Source organism: Neopsephotus bourkii, unplaced genomic scaffold, assembly GCF_033783945.1.
Source record: "Neopsephotus bourkii isolate Nb327-2 ecotype Australia unplaced genomic scaffold, CSIRO-AGI_Nbou_v1 NB_1637, whole genome shotgun sequence".
Taxonomy (NCBI): Eukaryota; Metazoa; Chordata; class Aves; order Psittaciformes; family Psittacidae; genus Neopsephotus; species Neopsephotus bourkii.
In genome coordinates, this window is record NW_026902112.1 from 9,115,424 (window position 1) to 9,129,932 (window position 14,509).

At 39.0% G+C, this 14,509-nt stretch overlaps 1 protein-coding gene across 5 annotated transcripts in view; it reads right to left on the reverse strand.

Annotated features, from left to right (window-relative positions):
- Positions 1-14,509, reverse strand: part of TRAPPC9 (trafficking protein particle complex subunit 9) — a 498,862-nt gene that overhangs the window by 464,662 nt on the left and 19,691 nt on the right. For all 5 annotated transcript variants that reach the window (XM_061374152.1, XM_061374153.1, XM_061374154.1 and 2 more), the window contains 4 exons: positions 13,836-13,957; positions 10,762-10,887; positions 7,731-7,947; positions 4,078-4,221 (listed from right to left, as the gene is read on the reverse strand). In XM_061374152.1, the coding sequence (XP_061230136.1) occupies positions 4,078-4,221; positions 7,731-7,947; positions 10,762-10,887; positions 13,836-13,957 (609 nt within the window). The remainder of the gene's footprint in view (positions 1-4,077; positions 4,222-7,730; positions 7,948-10,761; positions 10,888-13,835; positions 13,958-14,509) is intronic.

The following is a 14,509-nucleotide window of genomic DNA, read 5'->3' on the forward strand; positions in this document are numbered from 1 at the left end:
AGCCATCACCTGAGCACTGCAATCTTGAAAGGAGGATGGAAAGGTTCTGAAAGCCATCTCAGATTATTGGTGTGCAGTCCCTGGTCTTCCAGCTACCAATAACTCCAAGCTGTCAAGGCATCAAAGTGGTCTGCCCGGTCAACACTGACAAGTCTATCACAACTGATGTACAGGATGAGGGGAACTGAAATAGCATTCAGCAGAAATGTTGGCAGAAATACTTCACTGGGGAGGATGATCTCAACACAGGCTGAGAATAAGCATCTTCTACATGGTGAGAGGTTCTTTTCATGAGAAAAAAGCTTGGAGCCAAACTTACAAACTTCTACAGTTTGCATGGTGTGGATCAACATGTCAGATGAAGTTCCAGTAATAGCCAGTACTGCAGTAAGGGATGGAATCCTGCCATCATGGAGTTCAGAATCACATCAGTGAAATTTAGACAACTAGGGTTATGTCTGAAAATTCAATTCTGGACTTTAAAAGCAACAAAACCCTTTTCCTTAGGTAGAGCTATGTTTTTATCATCCCACTGACCAAGCATAGCATGGCACACAGTCTCTACCTGAGACACACTCTAAAAACAACTCCTGACCAAGCAATGAGCTCAGCCACTCTCTGGTGTCTTCTGTGCAGTGTCAGTACAGAGATGCAATAGAGTAGGCATACTGAAAATCAGAATCCACACAGAAAAATCCTTCCCTATGGAGTCTGATGAACTTTGCTGATATGGTTTGCTTCTGAAGATAAAATATCCAGTTACAACTAAGAAACCCCTAAGTCCTTCATCACACGCAGGACCTCATCTGCCCTCTGGCTGAAGTGTTGTGTAACAAGTCTTCTACTGAAAATTTCATGTCTTCCAGCAGAATCAGTGAGTGTGGCCAAAGTGATGAGCATCCACTGCGGGGAGGGCATGCTTCTATCTTGGAATCGTAAGGCTTGGAAAGGACCTTAAGATTGTTTCAAAGGTGCATTTCTTATGAAGCTCTGGGTTTAGAATCATAGCTGAGCTAGCTCAGAATAGTCTACACAATAGACATCACAGTCCTTTTAAGTCATATGGATATTATCAATAAGGATCCACAAAAAAATGTCGGATTTTTCCAAAGTATCTGACCTTACCCAAACTGAATGCAGTGTGAGCTTTACACAGTGTTATGGTTCAAAAAGCATTATGCAAAAGAGACAGATTTAATTCCAAGCAACTTTGCAATTGCACATTTTAATTCTTATTTAAAGAAAGAGTGATTCTCAAGGGCTAACGTTAAAACATAATGGCTGGAGATTAGAGCTTTTATGCAAAATTTGGTACCTCTTTTTTGCTAAGCAGAAGACTGCATTTTACATATTTATGTAACTAAATAGCTTAATTTTAAATCCGATTCTTAGCTTCTATGTTGTTAAAATAGTGACTGCCATCTCCCATTTCCTTGATGGTATTTTTATTCAGATTTGCCAGGCTGGGTGGCTGGAAACTGTAATTCAAGTAAACGTACACAAAAGTTGTATTTTAAACTAATTCTCAAGTATCATTCAATTAAAATATAATAAAGTTTTGTTTTAAAGACAAACCATCTTGTCTGATCATGCATTTGTGTTCTGGGAGTAGAAGCAAGAGCTTCTAACTAATAGATCTTTCACATAACTACTACATTTCACCTTCTAAACTCCTGCTTGAAGAAGAAATCATTTTTTTCTGTTTTCTGAAGTCTCAGTATCTCAGCATCAACTGAACTAGTAAGCAAACAGAATTAGATTCACAAACCAGAATGAATGCTCTTTCTCCTGCGTCTAGAGGCAGCTAATCCTGAAGACAAACAGGGTTAGAAGATTAAGTTCCATGCCAAATGCTTTAAGCTGACAGCTACCAGCTAGAGTTTTCACTTCTATTCGCTCTGGTTCTAATGATGATCTCCAAACTACCCGATCTTTAAATACAAGTGTAGGATTTGACACATATTATCAATTACAGGCTTTAAAATACGCTTATTTGATTCACGAAAAAACACATTCGGGTGAAAACTTAAGCTTTAAAAGACTGAGTTTTCCTCTCCCTAGGAACTAGTAACTTGGCAAACTTCCTGTGCAGCACAGAAAAATAATGAGATCTTAGCATTCTTGAACACCAATGCTACTGTATTACTTCAGTTTCCTAATTCAACCTTTAATTGGTTAAGAAAACCTGAAGGTTTCAGTCGTGTTATTATCAGAGATAAATACTAATTACAACACTTTCTAAACGTTCATGTTATAAGGGAACTGTCCACAGACTTCAAACAGTCAGTAGCATAAACCTTAGCATTCAAATCATCTTGCTTTTGTCCTTTTATCACAATCCAAGGTTGAAGGAGTTTTGTTGGTTCATTTTCCCCTAATATTCTGACACCTTAGAAAGAACTATAAATTTTAAGTCATTTTCTATGCTAAACAGACCCTTGCATAACATCACACAATACCAATCTCATAAATACATTTCTGGCACTGTCATCCACACTCCAACTAGTTTGGAACACCACTAACCGTGTCTGAGCAACATGCCATCAATAAAAGGCTTCAAACACAACAGCAAGTTCTATTTTGGATGTCTTCAGGAGAGAAAGATAAAAAGATTCAGCTACTTTCCAAACACACTTGAGCACATTTAGTTTGATTTTTCAAAGACACTAAATATCCCTGATACCATAGATTACTCAGGCGTATAGCGTCTGAAGACAAGAAACACAAAAAATGCCTCACTTTAGGATTTCAAACCTTTTTAGGATTAGGGATTAGCAGCGCCAGACATAAACAAGCACAGCAGAGGAGCTTAAAACCTTGTCTTCAGCCAAGCTTTCCATACATCCATCAACTAAGCTTCATTAAAAGCCCTGGAATATCCAAGGACCTTTTGACTGCCAGTAAGATCTACAGACAGAAAGATAATTTATAACAGTTTCAGTTCCTTTCAGCTCCTCTCCTTCCTCCACCACTGTTTTGTGCCACTAAACAGAGGGAATTCATCAGCAGCCAAAGGTCAGAAGCAAACTTCTTTGCTGCAGGAGTCAATTTGGCCATAACTAAGGAGAAAAGGGAAAAGAAACTACATTTTTCTCCCATCCTCTTTACCATAGAACAAGGGAATACTGAAAAACTTAACTTTTTACATTGCTTACTGTGAATCAAAAGCAATTTTTAAAACCCCTTTCACCACTAGTTCAACCACTTCATCCTGGTGATGAACAAACCTGCTTGACAACTGGTTTGCTTGTATTATTTCTTAGGAAGAATATTTCACCTTTTGCTTTTCCAGCTGACTTTGTAAATGCTGCATGGCTCTCCCCACAAAGGGGTTCTCAAACACACCATTACCGCTTCTAAAAAAATCATTCAGACACATTTATTCCATTGCATCCACTGACAACTCTAACAAATCCCACTGAAATTTATTGCTGGATTAAAAAATACCTTTTGAAATAAACCATCAAAACTTAAGCCTATTGCCCATGTTAAACACTGTTTAATTCAGTTCCATCACATACAGATTTTACAAGGTCATTGTCTCAAACACAGAGACAAGGACTGTGCCTACTCACTTAGATGAATTCTGATTCCACACAATCAGTGTTTCCTCAGAAGACATATTTTATCAGAAAACTCATGGTAGATTTAGTCTGAACTACCATACTCTTCTGCATTTACTTTTCAACCTCAGCTTCTCTCAATCTCTTCATTAAAAGCACTTATGAAAGCTGGTAGCATTTTTAAATAATACTTCTTTTTTTAATCCATGCATAAATTAAGCCATGTGATCATAGTCTTAATTCTTACGGAGGAAACAGAGCATTAGGCTTGAGGGAGTCAATCTACAGATGGAAAATATTACAGGAATTTTTATTTTAGATACTACACATCAAGGTCAGAACAGTCATATTTAAAGTAATTGAATACCATCAATAAGCTACCTCCAGCACACACAGAATGCCATCACTTCTGTGTTCTCCATTTCTTCTCAAACTAAGTATGTTTCAAATCAAAGGCAAATCGTTTCACTGTAAGCAGAAGAAAGCACCAACATCTTACTTTTAAAAACCATACCTTGATCAGAAAGGAAATCCAGCATGGTCTGGAGAAGGAAAGACAGATGCCTGACACACAGAGCAGGGTTGCCCATTCTTCTGGAAGCATATACTAGTTCATGAAGCAAACGCATCTGCACTGCAGCCCATCCTCTGTGAGTTCCTATAAAGTAAGCACCCATTGAATACTTTAGAAAGAAATCATCATAGATGAAAATCATCACAAAGTTATGTTTCCCTTATATATCAAGCAATAATTTAATGATACTTTTAAGAATCACCCAGTGGAATCAATAATTACAAAATCCAATTTTTGTACTTAAAATTAAGATTAGGATCTTTGCATTTGCTTGAATATTTAAATGTGAAAGCAATTTTTGTTGTATATGCTTGTCTATACTTGTCTATACTAAATATATGCCTGTCTATACTAAATTTATCCTTAGAAACCAGAAAATGAAGTTACATTTTCCATGAAGTAAAAACAAAATGACACACAAAACCTTTAATGTGTCTTATTTTTTAAATTCTCTGAACAAGAAATTCACATGAGATTTAGACTCATTGAATGGTTTGCGTTGGAAGGGACCTTAAAGCTCATTCAGTTCCAACCCCTGCCAGAGGCAGGGGCATCTTCCACTAGAGCAGCTTGCTCCAGGCCCCGTCCAACCTGGCCTTGAACACTGCCAGGGACGGGGCAGCCACAGCTTCTCTGAGCACCCCGTGCCAGTGCCTCACCACACATAGTTTCATATAGAAACCTATTTTTTATCCAAATCAAGTACTTCTTAAGTCTCTTTAAATATCAAGCAAAAGGTATTTTCTCTAAATTTTCTCCTGGCCATTAAAAGTCAGTTAGAAGCAATAAAACTGCAGGACATGAAGCCCATTTGCTCATTTTTAGTCTTTAAAAACTAAATTTCAGACTATAAATTATTTCATATTTGCAAAGTATCTACAGTAACAATAAAAAGATAATCACAATGTAAGTTTTCTTTCAAAACAGTAATATGCAGTACCCTTCATCAAACTGAACACGCTTTCAGTAGTAAGCAAGAGCAGTAATTTCTAAGTAACAGCTATTCCAAGATAAGGGGACCTATAGGGATGCTGGGGATGGACTCTTCATTAGGGACTGTAGTGATAGGACAAGGGGTAATGGGTTAAAACTTAAACAGGGGAAGTTTAGATTGGATATAAGGAGGAAATTCTTTCCTGTTAGGGTGGTGAGGCACTGGAATAGGTTGCCCAAGGAAGTTGTGAATGCTCCACCCCTGGCAGTGTTCAAGGCCAGGTTGAACGAGGCCTTGGGTGATATGGTTTACAGCAAGGTGTCCCTGCCCATGGCAGGGGGTTGGAACTTGATGATCTTAAGGTCCTTTCCAACCCTAACTATTCTATGATTCTATGTGCAATACTTCATAAACTTCTACAGAGCCTTCTTTCTAGTATCACCCTTCAGCATTCAGCAAACTTTTCTAGCCATATTTACTGCAACCAAACCTTGAGAGTTAAGATTCAAGATTCTGCACATAAAAGTCGTTATTTTACGTGTGAAATGTTGTTCCTTATCAAGTAGTTCTTAGACTTTACAGTGATCTTTCCTTATGTCACTGAAACAGCCACTTTAGGGGTAAAAATCAGATAAAGCACTTCAGTGCAACATGAAGGCAAGTTAATATGAAAGATAAAACACCTATCATGTCATCACTTACTGCAGAACTTCTACAACCTCTCCTCCCAACACAATCCCACCCCAGTCTTCTCCTTTTCCCTCACAGGCCACAGTGTAACTGGGTTGGAAGGGACCTTAAAGATCATCTAGTTCCAACCTCTGTGACTGAGGCCAATGTTATTTGTTCCTTCAAGGTGTAGAGATGTCCTGTCCCAGAGGGTGTGCTTACTCTGGACTGGGGAAGCAGGAGGTGGTTCAGAGTCAGCTGTATCCAGGCACGATTCCAGCACATCCCCTCTTCCTAGATCCTTTGTATCTTTTTGTCTAGTCCAGTTGGCATTTTCTGCCTCCTCTCAGAAATCATTTCTTTCAGTGACTGCTAAAATCACACTGGTTTTAAAAATAACTATCCATACACACAGTGGGCTGTCCACGTGCATCTTTTGTCAGTGGAGCTGAGGGAGTTTGGAAGGTATTACCTAGTGGCTAGTCAGATGAGTTTTAACATGTCCTTCCTTGACTGAATTGACTGGATAGCTCCATTACTTCAACGGCTAAGTGACCTAGCCCATACAGAAACAACTACACTGACAACTGAACTTCCAACATTAAACTGGAATCTCAGAAATAGTCAATGCACTCTCACAAAAGGGAGAAGGATATCCCAGCTGCTGTTCATTCATATTTAAACCAGTTCAGAGGTTTTGTACTGGTGAACTTCACCTCTTTCCTACCAGTACATGCATAGTCCATTGTTTGCTGCTCCTCTCCTGCAGCAGCAACATTTAGTGAATGGTCCACAACAATTCCACTATACAAAAGAATGCAAGTTTGGGGGCAACAAAGGTTTACTCAGAAGGAGTTACAGTCACAGTCACAGTCACAGTATGTTAGAGATTGGAAGGGACCTCAAAAGATCATCTAGTCCAATCCCCCTGCTGGAGGAGGACCACCTAGATAAGGTTACACAGGAACGTGTCCAGGTGGGTTTTGAATGCCTCCAGAGAAGGAGACTCCACAACCTCTCTGGGCAGCCTGTTCCAGTGTTCTGTCACCCTCACTGAGAAGTTTCTTCTCAAGTTTAAGTGGAACCTCTTGTGTTCCAGTTTGTTCCCAAACAGTATATTAGCTGTGTCTTCCTTTACAGGAAAAATGCAGCATTGTATACTAAAACCAACACAACTTTTTGAATTATTACTTTGTATACAGCTTTGGATACCATTGATAAGATTGTTGAAATATACCTTATCTAAATGGGGAAGGAAATAGCACTTAACTTGTGGAAAGTGAACACAGCATTTAACAGCTACAGGAATTGGCATGTGTTCGTATGGACTATTTTTTCCTTTGGTTTTTAATAGATGCAAGAAAATAGTAATTCAAAGGGTATCTAGCGTCTAAAAACTGTTGAAGTGGCTTAACCAAATGCTAGGCTTACAGATAACACCACTCTGGTCTAATTTGTGGGAAAATGTGATGTATTTGACCCTACAGATAGGGTCAAATATATATAATTACATTATACATATATGTGTCTATATATATATACACTAAAAAAATGGGTAAAAGACTCTTTCATTCTTTCATTATAAGATCAAACAGCACCAAATACCAGAAGACATACAATTATGGATGCAGAAGTTGAAGGAACTTCATGGAAAAAAATACTTGAAAATAAAGTCTGGCCTTTTCTGCACCATACAGTCAAAAACAAAGACATTTTGAAGAAGAGTAGAAATGAAGCTCTCATAAATAAAACAATTATTTGCTGCAAACAGAGGAATACAGCAATATATTCATTTAAATCATTGAAACTTGAAGTCTTTGAAAGCAACACTATGAAAAAGTGATTGTACAGTGTTAAAGAACTGCTATTTGCTGCAGCCAGTTTTGGATAGGTAAATGACATTAGCTTGATTTGATATCTCTCAAGGAAACCAGTTCCAGAAAGCCAGTTGGGTGAACTCCTCTCCTAATAATTTCCCAGACACACTTACCTTTGCTGAAATCTTTAGGATCCAACGATAAGCTATAGCCAGGGAGGGTTTCCAAAAGCAGTTTGTAGCAGGCCCTCCAGCCAGGCTCTGGGATGCTGGGGGCTGCACACTGCATTGCTGCTATGCGCTTGAAGAAAGCAGACTTGCGGTGGAAGCCGATCCGCTCATACAGCTCAGACAAAATGCTGTAGCGCTGGATTTTTTCTTCTTCTGAAAGCTGAAATGTAAAGGGAAAAAGAGAAAAGGATTGGCTTTAAGCAATATTTTAAAGCATGTATCTGAATTTAAACAAAAAGTAGCAGCAGGGGGGAAAAATGTAGTAGAGACTTCTCCAACACTAAAAAGGCCAGGGAATTTGCATAAAGGCAGTCATGACAGCTTTTACTGACAGGAGAACTTAAGCTTGGTTCAAGTTCAGCAGCTAACAAAAGCAGCAAAGACTGAGTTCTTTACCAACTTTATTTCTCAGTAGCACTAGGAAGTAAATAGAACAGTCACTAACAGCTCCATATTTCATGGAAGACGTTTAACATGATGACAGAATTAGAGTGGTTTGGTTTAGAGACCATAAAGATCATCCAGTTCCAGCTCACCTGCCATAGGCAGGGACACCTTCCACTAGAGCAGCTTGCTCCAAGCCCCTGTGTCCAACCTGACCTTGAACACTGCCAGGGATGGGGCAGCCACAGCTTCTCTGGGCACCCTGTGCCAGCGCCTCAGCACCTTCACAGGGAAGAGCTTCTGCCTAAGACTTTATCTCAGTCTCCCCTCTGGCAGGTTCAAGCCATTCCCCTTGGCCTGTCCCTACAGGCCCTTGTCCCAAGCCCCTCTCCAGCCCTCCTGTAGAATGAAAAAAAAAAAAAAAAAACCATTTCCAAACTCTACTGATTTACCAAGTTAAACATTTTCATCCCTGTAAGACTGAATCTAATTATTACTCTTGAAATCTCAGGGTATGAAAGTAAGAAAAATACTAACTCAAGTAGTAGATAGATACTACTATCTATCTTATCTGTCTCTGATCTTGTAAGCCACAAAATTTTCATTCCATGATATGCAGACTGCCAACCAGTGAGGACGAATTTACTGGAAGTGCCGTTAGGCTTAAAGTTGAAACAAACTTGGTGAGAAGCTACCAATATGTGCTTCTTTAGCTTATCAATATATTGTCACATGTCTCAAGCAACCACTGTTTTCCCCTCTGGTTTCAATGACTACCTTGCTTTGAAACCAGACAGCCAAGAAGAAACTGCTGCAAAACTCTGGAAGCTACCAACTACTTCAAGCCTATATCCCACTAACAAGCAATATCAAGTTCTGACAATGAACCGATGCTGACACCTAGTGCACAATACCTTGCATGCACAACCAAAAGCAATATAAAATACTTTAAATGATTCTAACACGTTTTGCAAAGGCGTTTAAAATGACAAACTTCATGCAAAAATAGCACTAAAGGACAGACATAGCGTTTCTGCAACTCATTCTTCAAACCTGAAGATATCAATCAGAGGATTCTGTGCATTTCACTTCAGATACTTAAAACACTCAAAAGCGAAAGATGATGCCACACTGGTTTAATTTTACAGAAATAATTAGGTCTTATAAATGAAGCTTCAAAACATCTTTTAGTCACTTAAATCCTAATATAATTACCAAAAAATAGTCTGTCTTCAAAAGTCACTTCTAGACATAGGGATAGGAGAGACCTCAAAGCAGCCTTACTTTTCACAGAAAGCATAATGATCTTATCTAGTAGTTCAGATCTTAGTACTTCAGGATATAAAGAGACACAGGCAGATAAGACTTGTAAATCATTATAGAAAGTTTCAGACAATCTTTGAAGCTGAAGTTCCTATTTCCCTCAGAACTGAAACCTCAAGATGAGGCCCAGTGCAAAAATACCGCCCATCCATACAAAAAAACAATCCCTATAACAAAAGTTGTAAAAAGGCAATTGCAGCAAGCTGAAAACTGTCATGAATCAATGCAGCTGGAAAGAACAAAAGGCACAAAAGTAAACTACAGAACAATTTTATAACAGCTTACTAGAATCCCCAAAAGCTGTTATTCAGAAAGAACATGGAAGTGCCAGATTAACATTACCTACTCCAGCAGGAAGAAAGCTGCTCTAGTCTTCATTCCTCCACTTGATGCACCAACCTCACCACCCAGTTTGGTATCATCATCAATCCCATCATGCAGATATTTTGAAGGTGTTGAACAGCTTGGGGCCCTCTATCAAACCCCCAGGGACCCCACCTGTGACAAGCTACCAGCCCAAGTAAAAACCTTTCATTACGACCCTCTGAGAGTGGCTGGTTAGCCAACTTCCTAACCATTTGCAGACCACTTATCCACTGTATCTTGCCAGTTTGTTCAGGAGAAAGCTATAGAAAACAGTGTCAAACATTCTGCTGCATTAACTCCCTAAATTCCAACTGAACTACAACAAAATACATAGAATCAAAGAATCGCATAATGGTTTCTGTTGGAAGGGACCTTAAAGCTCATCCAGTTCCAAACCTTCCACTAGAGCAGGTTGCTCCAAGCGCCATCCAACCTGGCCTTGAACACTGCCAGGGATGGGGCAGCCACAGCTTCTCTGGGTAACCTGTGCCAGTGCCTCAGCACCCTCAGATGATTCATTCTCACCATTCCTAAGATCACTTTGCAAAAGGCCATTTCTGATTTGTTCACAGTTTCATTGAAAAAGATACAAAAAAATCCATTGTAGATCTGTCCCAAGCAGCTATTTTTCTCCAATGAAACATCACAACAGAGCAACAATTGGATTTTTTCTTCACAAGGGAGAAAAACCAATAGTCTTTAATCTGAAAGTAAGTCCTCATGTTTTTAGATGAACTCTGAATACCTTTTAAACCAGATTCACGTATGTGAAAATCCTTGTAAGTCCTAGTGAGAAGAAAGGCAGTGATACAGAAAATGAAGTTTCCTGAATCTAAGTAACTTTCACACCTCAGTATAACCTCTCAGACAAGAAAAGAATAAATGGACTTTCCACACTGACCTGACGAAGGTTGATATAAACTGCATTCTGAAGAAACTCAGAGGCTTCCATGCTCCTTTTCTGTATTGCAAGGACTCTCACTGCCTTCACGCAGGCTTCCAGTTCAATCACCCCAGCATTCTTGTACTTGAAGAGGGAGAAAATTAAAATTATATTGAAGTATTTCACCTGCTAGATTTGATAAGTATTTCTGCTCAACACATAAATCAGCTGTCACATCTTCCAAACCCAGCTATTCCTTAATGCCAGTGACTATGCTGTTAAATTATCAGCATATATCCAACTGAAAATTAAGGTGTCATCTAAAATGTTATTATGCAAAACAATGGCTTTCAGCCTCTTCATTAAATTCCTTATTTTGAGGCACAACACAATTCAGACTGAGAGCTCAGATGAGGAGAAAAATTGGGAATATCAGGAACATTTTGGGTAATGACATATATATGTGGGTGTGGGTGAGGTGTCTGCAACTTACCTCCCAGTGTAAGAGGTATGTAAGCAAAAAGGTCAGTTTAACAATAATTCATCAGCACCTGAAACTGTTCTATCATGATAAATGAGGAATTAATCTTACCTTTTCTACTTATTATGAAATACTTTATACAAGGACAGGATGCTGTAGCAACAACTTTAATTTTACTGCATCCATTTCTCTTTAGTTAAAACATTCTCATTGATGACAAGCGACTTACAAACCATTCTGAGTTTTCTAGTATCTATTCACAAAGTATTTTCTGTAATGACTGTTTCAGTTATCCAGCTTGCTTAAGAAAGGCAGAAGTAGATGTGCATTGATCTGTCTGAGCTTGGCAACAAACACAGGTAGTTTTCTAGACAATATGATCAAGTTATTTCCTCAAACAATGCCGATATTGGATATTTCAGTCAGCCCATCTCCTGCTGAAGTTAAACTCTGTTTGAGTACTTACCATGTTTGAAATCTAATGGAGGAAATTAAGCTCAGAACAAAATGCAGGAGTTACTTCACCAAAGCAGTTATGTATTACTCTCATAGAATCAACTAGGTTGGAAAAGGCCTTTGAGATCATCAAGCCCAATCTTTACTGCAGTACTGCCAACAGTCCTGCAGTACTAAACAGTGTCACTGAGTGCTTTGTTCACATGGGTTTTGAACATTCCCAAGGACTTCTACCACTGCCCTGGGCAGCCTGTTCCAATGCCTGACCACTGTCTCACTGATGATATTTTCCCTAATATCCAATCTAAACCTCCCCTGGTGCAGCTTGAACTCATTTCCTTTTGTCCTATCACTTGTCACTTGGGAGAAGAGACCGACCCCACCTCTCTCCATCCTCCTGTCAGGCAGTTGTAGGGAGCGATAAGATCCTCCCTGAGCCTTCTTTAGACTGAACTCCCCAGGTGTCTCAGCCCTTCCCCACCACACTTGTGTGCCAGACCCTTCACCAGCTCCATTGCCCTTCTCTGGCCCTGCTCCAGCACCTCTATGTCTCTCTTGTAGTGAGGGTCTCAGAACTGAAAACAGGATTCAAGGTGTGGCCTCACCAGTGGGATGTATCAGGGGGATGATCACTGCCCTGGTCCTGCTGCCAAACTGGTGCTGACACAAGCCAGGATGCTGCTGGCCTTCTTGGCTGCCTGGGCACAAGCTGGTCATGTTCAGCAGCCCCCATGTCCTTTTTCATGAGCAGCTTTCCACACTCTTCCCCAAGCCTCTCATACATTTACATCAGCAAAAACCAAACCATTGAAGCATTTTAGAAAATGCTACAAAAGTTTCTTAAAGTGGTAACAAAAAATACATACAAAATGCTGCTTCCTCAGCATTAGAACTAGGAGTTATTCTACCTGTGAGACTTGAACAGACAAAAGCTAACTATGATTGTCCTAAACAGTTACAGATCAGTCCCAAAACAAAGATCTTTGTTACCTGCAAGTGAAGCTGTTAAGAAATGTAGTTATTACTTGCTGAGAGCAGAATGTATGTTATTACAGTCAAAATATAAATATCCTGCCCCAATTTTATATGTCTAAAGCAATTTCATTCTTTCTAGGTGAGCAATTTACCCTTAAGGTAACAAAAACCTGAATGCATACTTGAGAATTACTGTTATATGGTTGGACTCAAAATTATGTGAAACCATCCCCAAAGCTATCATCTTTCATTGCTCCTGATCATAAATTAACTCACACATACAATTTATCTTGTTCTGTTTGGAGAGTCTCCCTTCAACACAGACATGGATATGCCACGTCATATTTACATAGCTTAGTCCAAAGATACTTTCAATATCACACATAGAGATACCTGACATTAAACAGTGATTAAAGCATAAGTAACTACACTGCAATGCAATTAAACTTATCTTTACTATTCATTAGGATACTGAGCCACTATTGTCACAGTATATTTTTTTCATGTTATGAATGCAAACACGAAGCTACATTATCACCTTTTATATTATGTGCTGAGCATTTGCACAAAGATCTAAAGAAATCCTCCAGTAGAGCTGAGAACTGTTTAGTTTTTCTAAATCCTCTTTTAAAACTGTTTGTCCTTCACCTTTCCTCCATGACCCCTTAACTCCTCCACATGCTCTAAATCCAAGCCTCCCTGAACAGGCCCCTAAAATCATACCCATCATCAGCAACCTCTTCATAAACCCCTGAATTCCCCAGAGAACCTTCCAGCAGGTACAGTAAATAAGCATTCAGCTTACACAATACATAAAAGCATCACTGGAGTCCACGATGTATGCATTAAGGACCATAAACGTGTAATAGTTACCAAACCTTCAAGTATCTAATACTTCTGCTTAGAGTGCTTTAAAAATACAAGACAATTAATCCAAAACCTCCAGGTACTAGAAGGCACAGTAAACAGCAGCACATTGCTGTTGTCTTTGACCTAAGTTCTGGCATTCCCAGACTCTAAACCAAGCACTTAATTCAACAGTATAAATTATTCTTGTTTCTTCCATTGTCATAAGGTTTACAAACTTTATTGCATGTGCTTCAGAAGAACCTCTGAAAAGCACAGCAATTCATTATTCACAAGAATTCCACTGAACTTTCTCAAAACGAAGTAGGATTACCTTGCCATAGTAAGAAATGGCTTCTTTATATTTGTCTATGATGTCTTCAGGACTAAGGCAATTCTTGGCACGTCCTATCTCAGCACTGGTATCTGCATTAATACCATTTGAAGTCAGCGCACCTGGAACAGAACAGGGTAGGAAATGAGCAGAAGGACTTTAAGCAAACACTACATATCTAAGAAAAAAACACGGATATGCTGTAGGTTTGACCAAAGCATACACAAATACTTGTCCTACACAGAAAGAAATCATGCCCCACCTAGAAAACACTAGTTCTGTTTTACTGTGCTACAGAGTACAAATGAAAAATTGATTCAGTCATAAAGCAGCAAACAGGAAATAACCTTTCACTTAGTAAAAACAAAACATATTCATCATGTTTTGCACTTATCTGAACATTTGGACTCTGCATGAAATATTAGATTGCTAAAGCTAGATTATTGCCTGAACATGTGATTTTAATCTTTCAATTATTCCTTGTTCTACTTAAAAACTGTATTTTTAAAGCACACCTAAGAAACAAAAAGTGTATTTTTTTTATGAACTGGTTATTAGAACAGTGACCTCCTCCAGTCATTTAAAACATACTTCTCTTCCCTATGGCCAATCACAGAAAACCAAGTTTGTGTTGTAACAAAGGCTACCAAATCTGAGCCTTCCATGTTTAAAAG